The 14,432-nt window shown below is 25.7% G+C and overlaps 1 protein-coding gene across 1 annotated transcript; it reads left to right on the forward strand.

The window, feature by feature from the left end:
• The first annotated feature begins 6,215 nt into the window (after positions 1–6,215).
• LOC124943662 (non-specific lipid-transfer protein 1-like) lies at positions 6,216–6,575 on the forward strand. Its single transcript, XM_047484139.1, has one exon. It carries the CDS (start codon positions 6,216–6,218, stop codon positions 6,573–6,575), a length of 360 nt encoding a protein of 119 aa, XP_047340095.1.
• Positions 6,576–14,432: the final 7,857 nt, after the last annotated feature.

Consider the following 14,432-nt stretch of genomic DNA (forward strand, 5'->3'; position numbering starts at 1 on the left):
GTTCTTGGGATCTCCAGTCTGCATAGGTTGGGTTTTCCTTCATACCAACTTATAGTAGGCTAATGTCTCAAAAGACTCCAAACTATCTCTCTATTCAATAATCTGATTAGTGGATCCACAATGTTATCTTTGACTTACATAGTCAAATTTGATAACTCCATTAGAGAGTATAGTCTAATGACATTACGTCTAAGACGTGTGTGTCTAGACTTGTCATTGACTCTAAGCTTGTCCAATTTCTAATTACTATCACAATAATTAGAAATTTATGTTAGTACATTTTTAGTTAACCTTGGAATATCTTCTAATAAGAAGCATAGTCATTCGTACATGCTTATCATTTAATATTTTATGAAAATATTGTTTACTTGGCTAACTAGTAGACAAAATGTCTTTGAACTATTCTGCCTTCATGTAAACGATTATATATTTTACATAAAAATATTTTATTTTTCAACATAAGTCAAAAATATAGATTATACCGTTTAATCTATCCATCATAAATTTCTTAAAAGATTTTCATACGTAGATTGCACTTCTAAGTGTAAACATATTCACTTAAAGACGTAAAGTCTTTCATTTAATAATATCAATATATCATTTGATAATAACATGATATTTCGTTTAGTGCAATTCATATCCTTTATGGATTTAATCATTTTTATCGTAATTTTCAACGATAAAAATATCGTACAAAAGACACGTAATGAAATAATTTTCATTGTCTTCATGATATATATAATTGTCACATCCACTTTTTAATAAAAGTATGATCAAATTTTCATATCATTATTATAAAATTTGTTATAAGTCATATCAAGACTTTATAAACTTTCTTTTTCATTTATTTCATAAAATTCTTTTGAAGACATTGGTTCTTCAAAATTTTATGAAAATAATGTCAAAATATGACACGTTTCTTGATTTCAAAATCCTCAAATCTAAAATATCGATTTGAACACCAACTTAGCAAATATAAACAAGACATTTCTTGTTATTTTATTTCTTTTTATAAAGTTGCGCAACTTTATCTTTTATAGAGAACATGTTTCTCTAACAACAAATTATTTTAACATTTATCATAATATACACAATCATTTTTGTGTTATAATCAATAAAAATATTTGCCCCCACATTCGTGTTGGTATCCTTTTTAAATCACACATATTTGTATAATTTAAATCAATGATTTTCTAATCAATAAATTGTCACACAATTCTTTTACAAAATTCTTTTGTTATACTTATATGAATAAGATAACTATATCATAAATAATTAATTGAATAAAATATAATTTCTATACAAGAGATTAGAATGTTTATTCATATATAAATCATTCTTCACATAATCTCCACATAAGAAATTTAATCAATTAAAATATTTATTTCAACACTTAATTTATATAAAAGAAATTAGAATATTTAATCAAATAAATATTCACCATATCACATGATTTCTACAAAAGAAATCATAATATTTCAAGCATCTTTGGCCAAAGCCGCTTAAACATTTATTTTCGGTTGCACGTTTGCATACCGCAATATCGGCACGTTTGCCACATTATTCTCAAATCAAACAAGACTTTTCTTGTAATTATTTGATTTCAAAATTATCAAATTAAGTAAGTCTTAATGATGCGATGAACAATGTATATCAAATATATTATATTAAAACAAAATTAATATATCCATATATATGATATTGTATATTATTGCTTTATGAATTTTTGTTACCACAACAAAACAACTATAATATATATAGTCAATAACATAGAAACGTAATCAAATAAATAATATGTCATATATTATTAAACAAATATATATACAATTTCATTTATCATTAAAATACCGTTTAAAAAATACATAATAATTAATTAGAATATTAATTATTACACTTAATTAGAATGTTGATCATTTATCTTTAATCGAATATAAAACTAACTAATTATAAAAATAAATATTCATGTCATCAATTATTCGTTTCTTAATTAATTAGATGACCTTTAACATTCTATAACAATTTTTTGCCAATTAAAGAACACATGATTTGTGACAAATTTCAAAATTATCTATTAAAATAAAAATAGATAGAAAATAAATCTTAATTTATATATATATATATAAATTTCTAGATAATCATACTTATTATGAATAACATGAATCATCATATTATTAGCTAATATGCATGATTTATATTAATAATCAATTAGCACATAATCAAATATATTTCATATATTAACCGAAGCACTTACATTGCCATGTTTTGAACAATAATCGGCGTGAAGCGACTATGCATGTTCAAAATAAATCTTAGTAGATTGTTCTCACCGAGACAATTTTTGCGAAGAAAATTTCGACTAACATAGTCATGTCTATTTAAATGCATGATTAGAATAAGTTCTAAAACAAATAACTTATTTAATCTCATTATACATATGACCTTCATTTTCTGTCATTATGAATCACATAATTTCTATAGTGCCCTATTTCATTTCATTTAATAATTTTTACACAAGAAATTATAATGATTTTCACATCAATGACTCAAGTCTGATTTCTATAAAGAAATCATTAACTACATCATTCATCTCCAACATTAATGGATAGAGTCATTTTAACGAGTCTGATTTCTACCAAGAAATCATTGACTACACATTCAACTCATAATTTATACACAAGAAATTGAAATGGTTTTAATATCAATGACTAAAGTCATTTTAACAAATCTGATTTCTATAAAAAGAAATCATTGACTACCCCCATTCAACTCATAATTTCTACAAAAGAAATTGGAATGGTTTCAACATAAATGACTAGTGTCATTTTATAACACATCAGATTTCTATGAAAGAAATCATTGGCTCCATTCATCTAATAATTTCTATACAAGAAATTTGAATGGTTCCACCGTAAATGACTAGTGTCATTTTATCACGTCCGATTTCTATAAAAGAAATCAACGTAAATGACTAATGTCATTTTATCACGTCTGATTTCTACAAAAGAAATCATCTTATCAGTTGGATTTGAACAGGGGACCTCCCTTCCATCACGCACCATTGCGTCTGAACTTTGAACCACTGCACCAATGCGCCATTTCATTGTTGTACCGCTTTTATGACCTTTTGTCTTCTTTTTAGAGAAACTTAATTTTCTCTTCTTTTTGACTTAAACTCTGTCAAACAATATATACCCATTTAAAACCATAACTTATTACCATAATAAAATGTAATATATAAAACAATGTATAAATAAAGATATCATCTCTCTTTATTTATTAAATCATCCTACCATATTCTTATTAATTATATTGTTTAATTAAAAAGAAGGTATATATTATAATTAATTATTTTAAAACTGAAACCATATGTTTCAATTATAATTAATTTTAACACCATAAATTTTATAAAAATTGAAAGTTAACATATTAGTTACTTTCTTATTTTCATTCATTATTATTAATAATTTTAATAACCAAACAAATCTTTAAATAAGACTAGAACAAATTAAATTATTGTGTTCTAATTTATTTTCTATATAACATTTGTATAATGAATATATACAAATTAATGTTTCTTGAGAAAATTTTCCTATCAAAATATATTAGCTTATAAAACTAAGCTTTAACAGCATAAGAACATATGTGTTAATAATCAAACATATTTATATGTAATAAAGACTTATCTTTATTTGTTGATTCCTTAAGATGAATCTTTTTCATTTTTTCGAAATGAACATCATCTCTTCCGCAACACCGCGACTCGTATTTCTGAAACATCAAAGACAAAAAATATATTCGATGGTGCAAGCTCTTAAATAGCTTAGCACAAAGAAACTGTTTTAAGATTGTTAGAAATCTTGTTTTGAAATAACATAAATATATATATAAATTGTGTTACAAATAGATGAAATAAATAAAATATATGAAAAACAATATCACCGAATAAATTGTTGATTCGAGGCATGTGCTTAGCACATTTCCCTTAAAACAGTTCCACCGTCTCCCCATGTGCTAGAGCTTATCACAAATGGCTGTCTCCCAGGGTACAATGAATCTAGTAGTGATTCAGCACCGAAATCACTACACAACGAGCTTGATAAAGTACCTGAACTATCACCGGGTTTCAACGGAAAAATCGAACACGGAACTCGAAGAACACTCACAAACAAGAAGAAGACTTTTGGAATTCTAGAGTGAGAAAGAATGAAAATGAAGAAGTGATGTGGTTTTTTGTCCATCGAATGGTGTGGGATAGAATGCCTATTTAGATTGTTGAAATAATAAACTGTTAATTAAATCATCAATTGATCCAACGGTTGGCATTGCTTGCCTCTTCATTTGCCTTAATATTTCTTCTTAATGAAGGATAATTGTTTGCCAAAATTAATGAAGACATTTATTTTGCAATACTCACGTTACATGGTTTTTTAATCTGTTAATAATAATATTAAATTATCATAACAATTAATAATAATAACAAACTCAAGTAAGTCACACTACAAATTAACAACATTTTGTTAATTGGTCATCAAGGCATTTTGATTAATTAATTTAAATTAATTAATTCAAACATTTGGATCAAATTTCATCCTATAATTCACATTTGAATTTCACATGAAATTGATTTAATTTTATTACCCATATTCTAATTTCCATTCATTAATAGAATTTATAGAATTAATTTAAAAATTCCAACATTTGGGTGACAAATGAGATGTAAATGCTTCTTTACCAGCAGAATCTACTTCTTCGATGGCAGCAAAAGAAGAATGAATTTCCAAAATGCAAGAACATATTGGGAGGTGAAAGGAAGAGATTCTCATGTTATTATTCAAGCTTAATGGATGTGTAAGAAATGTTTGGGAAGAATGCAAAGGTTTTTCCTTTTTTTTTGTTCTTGTTCTTTTTTGCTCAACTGATTCATCTAAGGGTTGCAAATGTTTAATTACCCGAGGTTTGCTGTTTCGTGTAAATTGGTTTGTGTTGTTGAATTTTGTTTTGGCAACAATAGCTTTAGTGAGCAGAGTGTAGAAATATGGATCTAGTGAATTGGCTTGGGTTTGATCTAGTGTCCGGATTGTCGGGTCGAGAGTTGTGGTTAACTTAGATATATGTGAGAGTAAATGGATACTTGGGTCGGATTATGTGTTGTCCCGCCAATAAATTTAAAGCGGTTAAAAATAAAATAAAAAATGCTATAGGTATGGTTCGAACTTGCAACCTAACAAAACAAATACTATATTTTAACCAATTAGACTAATAACACTTTATATTTCAAATTCAACCCAAAATTTGATAAACGCGTGACATTTTAAAAATATAAGTTCAACTTTTTAACTATATATATATATAATGATGCTTAAGTTTTAAAGTGTCCAGAATGTCGGATCGAGAGCTGTGGTTAATTTGGATATATATGAGAGTAAATGGATACTTGGGTCGGGTCGGATTGTGAGTTGACCCGCGCATAAATTTTTTACCGTAATATTTTTTCACGATTTTTTTATATTATTACTCTTGCAAATGCACGGGATACATACTAGTTTTAACTAGTGTTGAATCTTGATAATTAGTTGCATATTTTTTTTTATAATTAGTTGAAAAATGTAAATGACATATAGTTCATAAAATAAAGGATTGATAAACTATAATTTATCACATAATATTTATATACTTCAATTAACATTGTTCTTAAAAATTTGTTTATAAAATAATAACAGGATGAGTTAAGACATTTTTCTTATTAAGCCTGTCTTAATTGTTTTTCTTCAAACAAATTAATATTTTAATCCATATTAATCTTAGTGTTATAATATTCTAATGGATATATAATCTTAATATATATATTATATAGTTAGTTAATTTAATTTAATTTAATTTAATTAATTACCATCCAAATTGATGGTATATTTTTATGTAACGACTTATTTGGTTGTTTTAATCTTAAATATGGTAATCTATTTAAAAATTAAAGTTCTATTCAATTTTCTTCCGTTACAAACAAATATTTATCATCATTATGTTGCAATTTAAGGCTTTTTAAAAGAATTAAACGATAAAATTTATATTATCATATTTGATTTCAGTAGACCGTTTTGATTTATTTTTATTAATTATCCTCTCCAAAACATTATAAATAGAGATTTGGTTATAGAATAACAAAACTCATCTTCACCAAGAATAACACATATTTCTCTAAAAGATTAGTTGTTAAAATGAATAAGAATGTCATTGTTTGTTTTTTCTTTGCTTTAGCCATTGCAACAACCATGATTGATCACACGTCTGGTGTTGTTACATGTCAACAAGCAATCACGCCTTTACTTCCGTGTCTTTCGTTTTTTAGAGCACCCGGTCCTGCCACTCCGAGCCCACAATGTTGCTCGGCTGCCCAAGGTCTTGACAGAATTGCAGCTGGATCCAGACCCGATCGCCAAGCAATTTGTCGGTGTATTAAGGCGGTTTTTACTTCTGGACAATTTCAAATTAATTTGAAAAATGCTAAAGCTATTGTCCCTCTTTGTCGCCTTTCCACTAATATCCCTATTGATCCTAAGACTAACTGTGATATGTGAGTACTTATCATACAAATCATTAGTTTAGTACATTAATAATTCTAATTTAGTTTTGTGTATTTTATATTAATGAATTGTTTATTTATTTCAGAGTTTGAAAAATGTTGGAAGAAAGTTGGAAGAAACACCACATGATAGAATCATAGAAGGTTTTAATTTAAATTGTTGGATGAATTATGTTTCTAATTCTCTTTTATCTTTGGAAATAAAAATTAGAATTATTCACGTCTAAGAATATTTGAAAGTGTCTATTTTATTATGTTTATGTTAATAGTTGTTTCTTATAGAAAAATAAAATATGAACTATTATTACTAATACGAATAACAAAAATATAAAATAAAAACATCACTACTTTTACATAATTGTTATTTAGTGATAGAAAAACTGTTCTACTAGTGATACTAAAAGATTTTTTTAACTTGAAAATTCATTTTCATTTAATCACGAAATTCTTTGATTATTCACACACTACCATCCATGTTGCATATTGTATATTGTGTGGGAAATGGAATGGGAACTAATAATGTTTTCGTGGGGGTGTTCTTAAATTTTTTTTGAAGTGGACTTAAAAAAATAATAAGAAAATTATGAATAAAATTAGTAGATAAATATAAGTTTTATAATTTTTTTAAACAAGTTTTTTTTTTTGGGCCGAACCCCTACCTAGATCCAATAAATAAATAAGTATCTTAAAAAACATATAAGAACAAAATAATACAAAACTCTTTATACAATAATATAAAAAACTGATAAAAAAGAAACATCAATATTGAAAATAAACAGAACACTTAGATGGCATACTAAAACAAAAACAAGTTTGTTTTTGTTTTAGTATGCCATCTAAGTGTTCTGTTTATTTTCAATATTGATGTTTCTTTTTTATCAGTTTTTTATATTATTGTATAAAGAGTTTTGTATTATTTTGTTCTTATATGTTTTTTAAGATACTTATTTATTTATTGGATCTAGGTAGGGGTTCGGCCAACCAAAAAAAATCTTTTTTTACGGTTCAAAAAGTATTGGATTATTTCGTGCACTAAACCAGTATAGAAAACATGGAAGTTATTTCAAAAAAATGTTTTCAATGTCTCATCTTCATCTTTCCTAAAGATATCTTTAGCGGGCAGTCTATCTTTCAATGAGGTAAATACATCTAATTCATAATTTACATCTATTATATGAGTGATTCATTTGATACTAAGTTTTGATTTTATTGTTAATTTATATATTTAAGTATGTGAGAACTATATATATATATTCATGAGTATGCAAATCTGGATGATCAAACATATGTATGCAAATCTGAGAACGGCAGTTTTAGGTCTAATTATATCCATTATGTGAAAGAAATTCTTACTTAATAATATATTGACAACTAATTTTGCTCCGAAATATATGATATTCTTCATTTTTTCTTTTACTAGTCTTCTAGGCTGAAATCTAAATGGGTTATCTCCTCCCTGCTTTTCTATTAGTAGAATTAGTAACTAACTATGAAAATTTTAGGGAAAATTGAAAACTTTGATATACATTAGTAAAAATAAACTTTTATAACTAGAAATTTGGCTATATTATCTTGATATATATATATATATATATATATATATTTAAGTTTAATTCTATTATTCTTATTTTGAAATGGTATTATAACTATAATTATATTTTATTTCCTTATTTTTTGTTATCAAACAAATAAATGATCTAAAATTCAAACTTACTGTAAATATTCTTGAATAGATAATAATGTATTATAGAATGAAAGCTATTATATCTTTTTGCAAACTAAAGTGCATTATAGATAGATTTTTACGTTAAAATTTTGAAATAGAAATGAACATTAATTTTTTGTTGCAATAAAGTTTTTAGAAACATATGGATTGATTATTGATTTTTTGTTTTAAAGAAAAATAATAATGACTAGGCGTGGTCATCCACGCAAATTTGGTGGTGGTTGCAAGTTAACAAATTGTGATAATCCTTCCCAAGACATTTCTGGAGTCTCTTCAAAAAAGGTATATATATTTTGAATGATGACTTTTCAAATAAATTAATTATCTTATGATTAATTGATATTTTGTTATGTGCATTAATAGGTGACACCCAAGAAGAAGCCCACAAATTATAATAATGTAGCTAGTGGTCCTTCTTTCACATTTTCTTCCCAAATTCCTAATACTCAAACTATGGTACAACCAACTAGAATACCTGAAACGATAATTCCATTTCAACCTAACGATTCTGATACAACACAGTCACCATCACAACAAGTGAATGAGATGAATGATGGGAATGATTTGAATGATGATATGAATGATGGGAATGAGATGAATGGAATGAATAATGGGAATGAGATGAATGAAATAGATGGAATATAAGTTCACCAAAAGAATATGCTTGGAGTTGTAGAAATTGCTCCCGATGGAGAAACGTAAGTATGCAAATATATTAATAGTTCCATCAGATTATGATTACACTATTGTTCGTGTTATTTCTTTTTGATTGTTTTACTTTTATGTAGAACTACTCCGGATGTTACACGTCATGTCAATTCCACTATCACTAGTTTATGGAGGGGTTCATATCTCAATTGGAGTCAAATACCCCAAGATATTAAAGACTTATGGTGGTGTTATTTTAAGGTATGCACCAATTACTTAATAGATCATTTTAGTTTTTAATAATTAATTGATTTGCAACTTTATTATAAATAGAGTAATAGTTAGGTTAATTGTATTAAATGTGAAAGATAAGTTTGTTTCTCATCTCTAAGCATTCTAGATTTTTCACTTTTTCCTTCCATCTTTAATATCTCTTTTATCTATCTCTTATCCATTATATACCCTCTGTTATAGTACTATGCATACCTAATACCCTAGATATGTTATAATAAGCATACCTTATTATGACCGAACTAATGGGGAAATTAAAAAAAAATATTCTACATAATTGGATTTATTTAATTCAACAGAGAATTGATTTTTATTGGATAAGGTTATTAGTTATTTTTATAACTAATTAATGTATTTTCCTGCTAAATAATTGGATTTATTTAATTACACACAATTACAAGAATTAAAAGAATATTAAATATTTTTAAACATAGGTGATTTGTTTTATTTTTATTGGATAAGTTTATTAATTATTTTTATAACTACTTAATGCTTTTTTTTTTCTGTTATGGATTTATTTAATAAAATAGAGAATTACAAGTATTCAAAGGAAATATAGTAAATATTTTTAAACAGTGATATGCTTGATTTTTATTGGATAAGCTGCTGATTATTAATTATTTTTATTGAATGTATATGATTGTAGCAATACTTTACTTGGCAACCGATTCATGAGGTACAAATATATAAATTTTTTAAACGAAAAGCTAGCATGAAGATTAGGAGCTTTGTCACAAGGGCCAAAAAGACTTTAAAAAAACCCATGCATGTAATGCCAGAAGATTGGGCAAAAATGCTCGATAAATTCAAAGATACAACATACTTAGAGAGATGTAAAAAGGCAAAACAATCTCGTGATTTTTACTCAAAAAATGGGGGAGCAGTATATTGTGGTGGCTCAATTAGCTTACAAGAGCATAGAAGAAGACTAGTAAGTACTTATTCATTCATATTTTATAATTTTTACTAATAACTTATAATTATATTCTTTTAATCTAATTTTCTCTTGTCTTATTGATAGACTATATCCCTTGGCCGAGCACCAACTATCCTAGAAATATTTGAAAAAACACATAAAAAAAAGGATGGTACATGGAGCGGTCAACGAGCTGCTATTGTTGTGGTATGATTTTTATTAGTAATATAAGTTAATCTATTATAATTATATAATATTTTAAAATTATTTTAACATGTACAGGAAAAATATGTTGAATTACAAAAGGAGCAAGAAGATGTTCCGGAAAATGAGAAGGCACCCGAAGAAGATATATGGATGAAAGCCGTTGGAGGTCCTAATAATGGACGTGTATTTGGATTGGGACATTATCAAAAATGTCGTCTTTTAATGCAAGGTTCGTCAACCTCGCTGCTCATCGATGAAGTCACAACATTAAGAAATTCTTTAAGTGCAATGCATTTGGAGAACACGACCATGCACGAGACGATGAAGACTTTACAAGCTCAATTTGCTGAGACGAATGGTCAAGTAGCGAAATTGATGGCTTATATACGTAATAGGCCAATTTAAGATTTTAGTGCATATGAATTCATTTTAGTATGTTTATGATGAATGTTTGAATATGATAATGTTTGGTAGATAAGACAATGGTTTTAGCTTTGATTTTGGTTAAAAAATATATTAACTTTGGGCTCTATTTTAATATTAATAGTTAATTTTAATATTATTAAATATTTTATTCTTATATAAATATTATATTATTTTATAAAATTTATTGAAATTGTTATAAATTTATAGTTGCAGACAAAATAGTTCATAAGTTTGTTGTTATAATTGTTTTGTCAAATATTATATTCTATGTTGGTGATTAGTTGCAAAGATAAATAATTAAATTGATATAAATAGTTTCTAATTTAGATGCAAAATAATTGCACAAAATGTTTTAATAAAAGTTGAAAAATAGTTACAAAGTTTAATAGTTGCATAATTTAATAGATGCAAAAAAAGTTTGAAAGGTGTATATTCAATAGTGTTACAAACTTTATTACAAAGAATAGTTATAAAATTTATTACAAATTATTTTTTAAAATAGTTGCATAAAGAAAAATATTTATTTTATTGAAAAAAAATAAATAAAATATAGTTCAATAATATGTTGAAAATATAACGTGAAAAATAAAGTTGCAATGTTCAGTTGAAATTTTGGTTGCCAAAAATTCGTTGGAATAGGATTGGTCCATTCTGCAATATTTTCAAGAATCGATGGATTATTTGTTGTAATTTTATCATGTGTCGCCAAAATTATTACAAATTATTTTAAAAGTTACTACTTTTGTTGCTGTATATGCGATGCAAAATATATTTTTTTTGTAGTGAAGGCAATTGCTCTTTACCTAACTTTCTTTTCTTCTAATTAGAAGATTGGATTTAATGAATTATTCTTTTATTCTTGAAATGACAGTTTTTATTTCTTTCTACATTTATGTAATATTATATATATATATATATATTTTGAAAATGATAAATGTTTATTAAATAAATATTTAAATTATATAATAATTTGTTTTAAAATATAGAAAGTTAGCATATTTTCAAAATTATCATTTTAACTTCTCAAATTTAAAATAAATAAAAAAAACATTAAACTAGAGATGCTATTATTATTTATATAATAATTAAACTCTTTGTTCAAATAACATTGCTAAAATTTTGTTTCTATAGTGTAATTTAATTTGGGATTAGACAATAAGTAAAATTGGTAGAAGGAATAATATTCATAAATTATCATCGAAATAAATATTTTGATAGCTAGTCTATACTTATTTTCATAATAAGTTAAAATAACACAATATTATAAATGCAATTTTTTTCCTAATTAAAATTTTAAACCAATTAATTTACCTATAACCAATATCTCGTGTATGACCCACTAGGGCTGTTTTATTTATAATATTTTTAGTTAAAATTTAATCTATTAGAAAATGTTGTAATAAAGAGAAAAAGAGTAGAAAAATTTAAAATAAAAAGGGAAATTTTATAAATAATTTGACTTATATGTTTTTGATTAAAAAAAAAAGAGTATAAATTGAATTATTTATCCTTATCCCTTTTATACTAATTCTCAACTATCACACTAAAGGATTTTTTCTTTAAGTAAATTGAAGCTAAAAAGGCTCAATACACATTTCAAAAGGTTCAAAATCTTACACTTTTCAAAGGTTTCAAACCAAACATGCCTTGGCCAAAAGACTAAAACCCAGATAATTTTTAAAATTTTTGAAAACATGAAAAGGTCTTAGAAACACTTCCAAACTCATGAATTGTTACATTATCCAAAATTTAAAGAATTTCAAATATCAAATAATTTGTAAGAGTTAAATATTCACTTCAACTTGAGAATTTAATTGTCACAACTATCCCGATATGCTAAATTATTATACTAATGCAAATTTTTAATTGAGCACATTTATAATAATAATAATAAAATTCAAACATAACTATAATATTATATAAAGTTAATTTTAAATTCAATAAGATTAAATTTCTTATACAAACAATAAACATAATACATTCTTATCATTTGAAGTCGCATATTTTTTATATTATAATTGTATAAAAATTAAAATTTAAAATTCAATAAGATTAAATTTCATACAAAAACACTAAGGGTGTGTTTGATGAGGGGGAATTGGAATTGACATTGGAATTTTAAATCCAATTCCATGAGAATTGGCATTGAATTACAATTCAATTCTTATGTTTGGAAACATTATAAAATTGTAATTCAATTCCAATTCCTATGTTTGGGAAAATGATAAAATTGTAATTCAATTCCAATTCCTATGTTTGTAAAATAAAATATTGGTTCAAAATGTTAACTTCTTAAATATGTTTTCACGTTTTTGGCACGTTTAATATGTTTTTGACATGTTAACACATTTAACACGTTTTTGACATGTTTAATACGTCTCTTTTACACGTTTAACACGTTTTCACACTTAAAACATATTTTCACACGTTTAACATATTTTTCACGTTTTTGGTATGTTTAACACGTTTTTGATATTTTTAATACGTTTAACATGTTATTCACACATTTTGACAAGTTTAACACGTTTTTCAAGTTTTTGGCATGTTTTTGACATGTTTAATACGTTTTTCACACGTTTAACATGTCTTCACATTTTTTGCACGTTAAACACATTTTTGGCATGTCAAACACGTTTTATACATTTTTGACACGTTTTGGCACGTTTAACACGTTTTTCACGTTTAAAACGTTTTTGTCACATTTTTCATGTTTTTGATACATTTAACATGTTTTTGACATTTCTAATACGTTTAACATGTTTTTCACATTTTTGATAAGATTAACATGTTTTCACGTTTTGGCACGTTTAAACACATTTTTGACACGTTTTCACACTTAAAACACGTTTTCACACTTAAAACACATTTTCACATGTTTAAGATGTTTTCACGTTTTTGATATGTTTAACACGTTTTTGAAAATTTTAATACGTTTAACATATTTTCACACGTTATGACAAGTTTAACACGTTTTTCACGTTTTTGGCATGTTTTTGATATGTTTAACACGTTTAACATTATTCACGTTTTTTGCACGTTTAACACGTTTTACATATTTTTGACACGTTCAACACGTTTTTCACGTTTTGGCACGTTTTTCATGTTTAACACGTTTTTGGCACGTTTTACACTTTTTAGAATGTTTAACACATTTTTGGTACGTTTCACACATTTTGACAAGTTTAACACTTTTTTAGCACGTTTAACACGTTTTTCACATTTTTGGCATGTTTAACACATTTTAAACATGTCACAAGTGTGTTAAACGAGCCAAAATCTATTAAACATGTCAAAATGTGGTAAATGTGCCCAAAATTATCAAACGTATTAAACGTGCCAAAAATGTGTTAAACATACCAAAACTTGTTAAACGTGCCAAAAACGTATTAAACGTGCCAAAAACGTGAAAACGTGTTAAACGTTTCAAAAATGTGTATAACGTGCCAAAAACATGATAAACGTATTTAATGTGTTAAAAACGTGTTAAACATGTCAAAAACATAAAAACGTGTTAAACGTATCAAAAATGCGTTAAACATGCCAAATAAGTGAAAAACTTGTTAAACATACCAAAATGTGAAAAACATGTCAAAAACGTATTAAATGTGTTAAACGTGTCAACAACGTGTTAAGCATGT

The sequence above is a fragment of the Impatiens glandulifera genome, chromosome 6 (genome assembly GCF_907164915.1).
Source record: "Impatiens glandulifera chromosome 6, dImpGla2.1, whole genome shotgun sequence".
Classification (NCBI taxonomy): domain Eukaryota; kingdom Viridiplantae; phylum Streptophyta; class Magnoliopsida; order Ericales; family Balsaminaceae; genus Impatiens; species Impatiens glandulifera.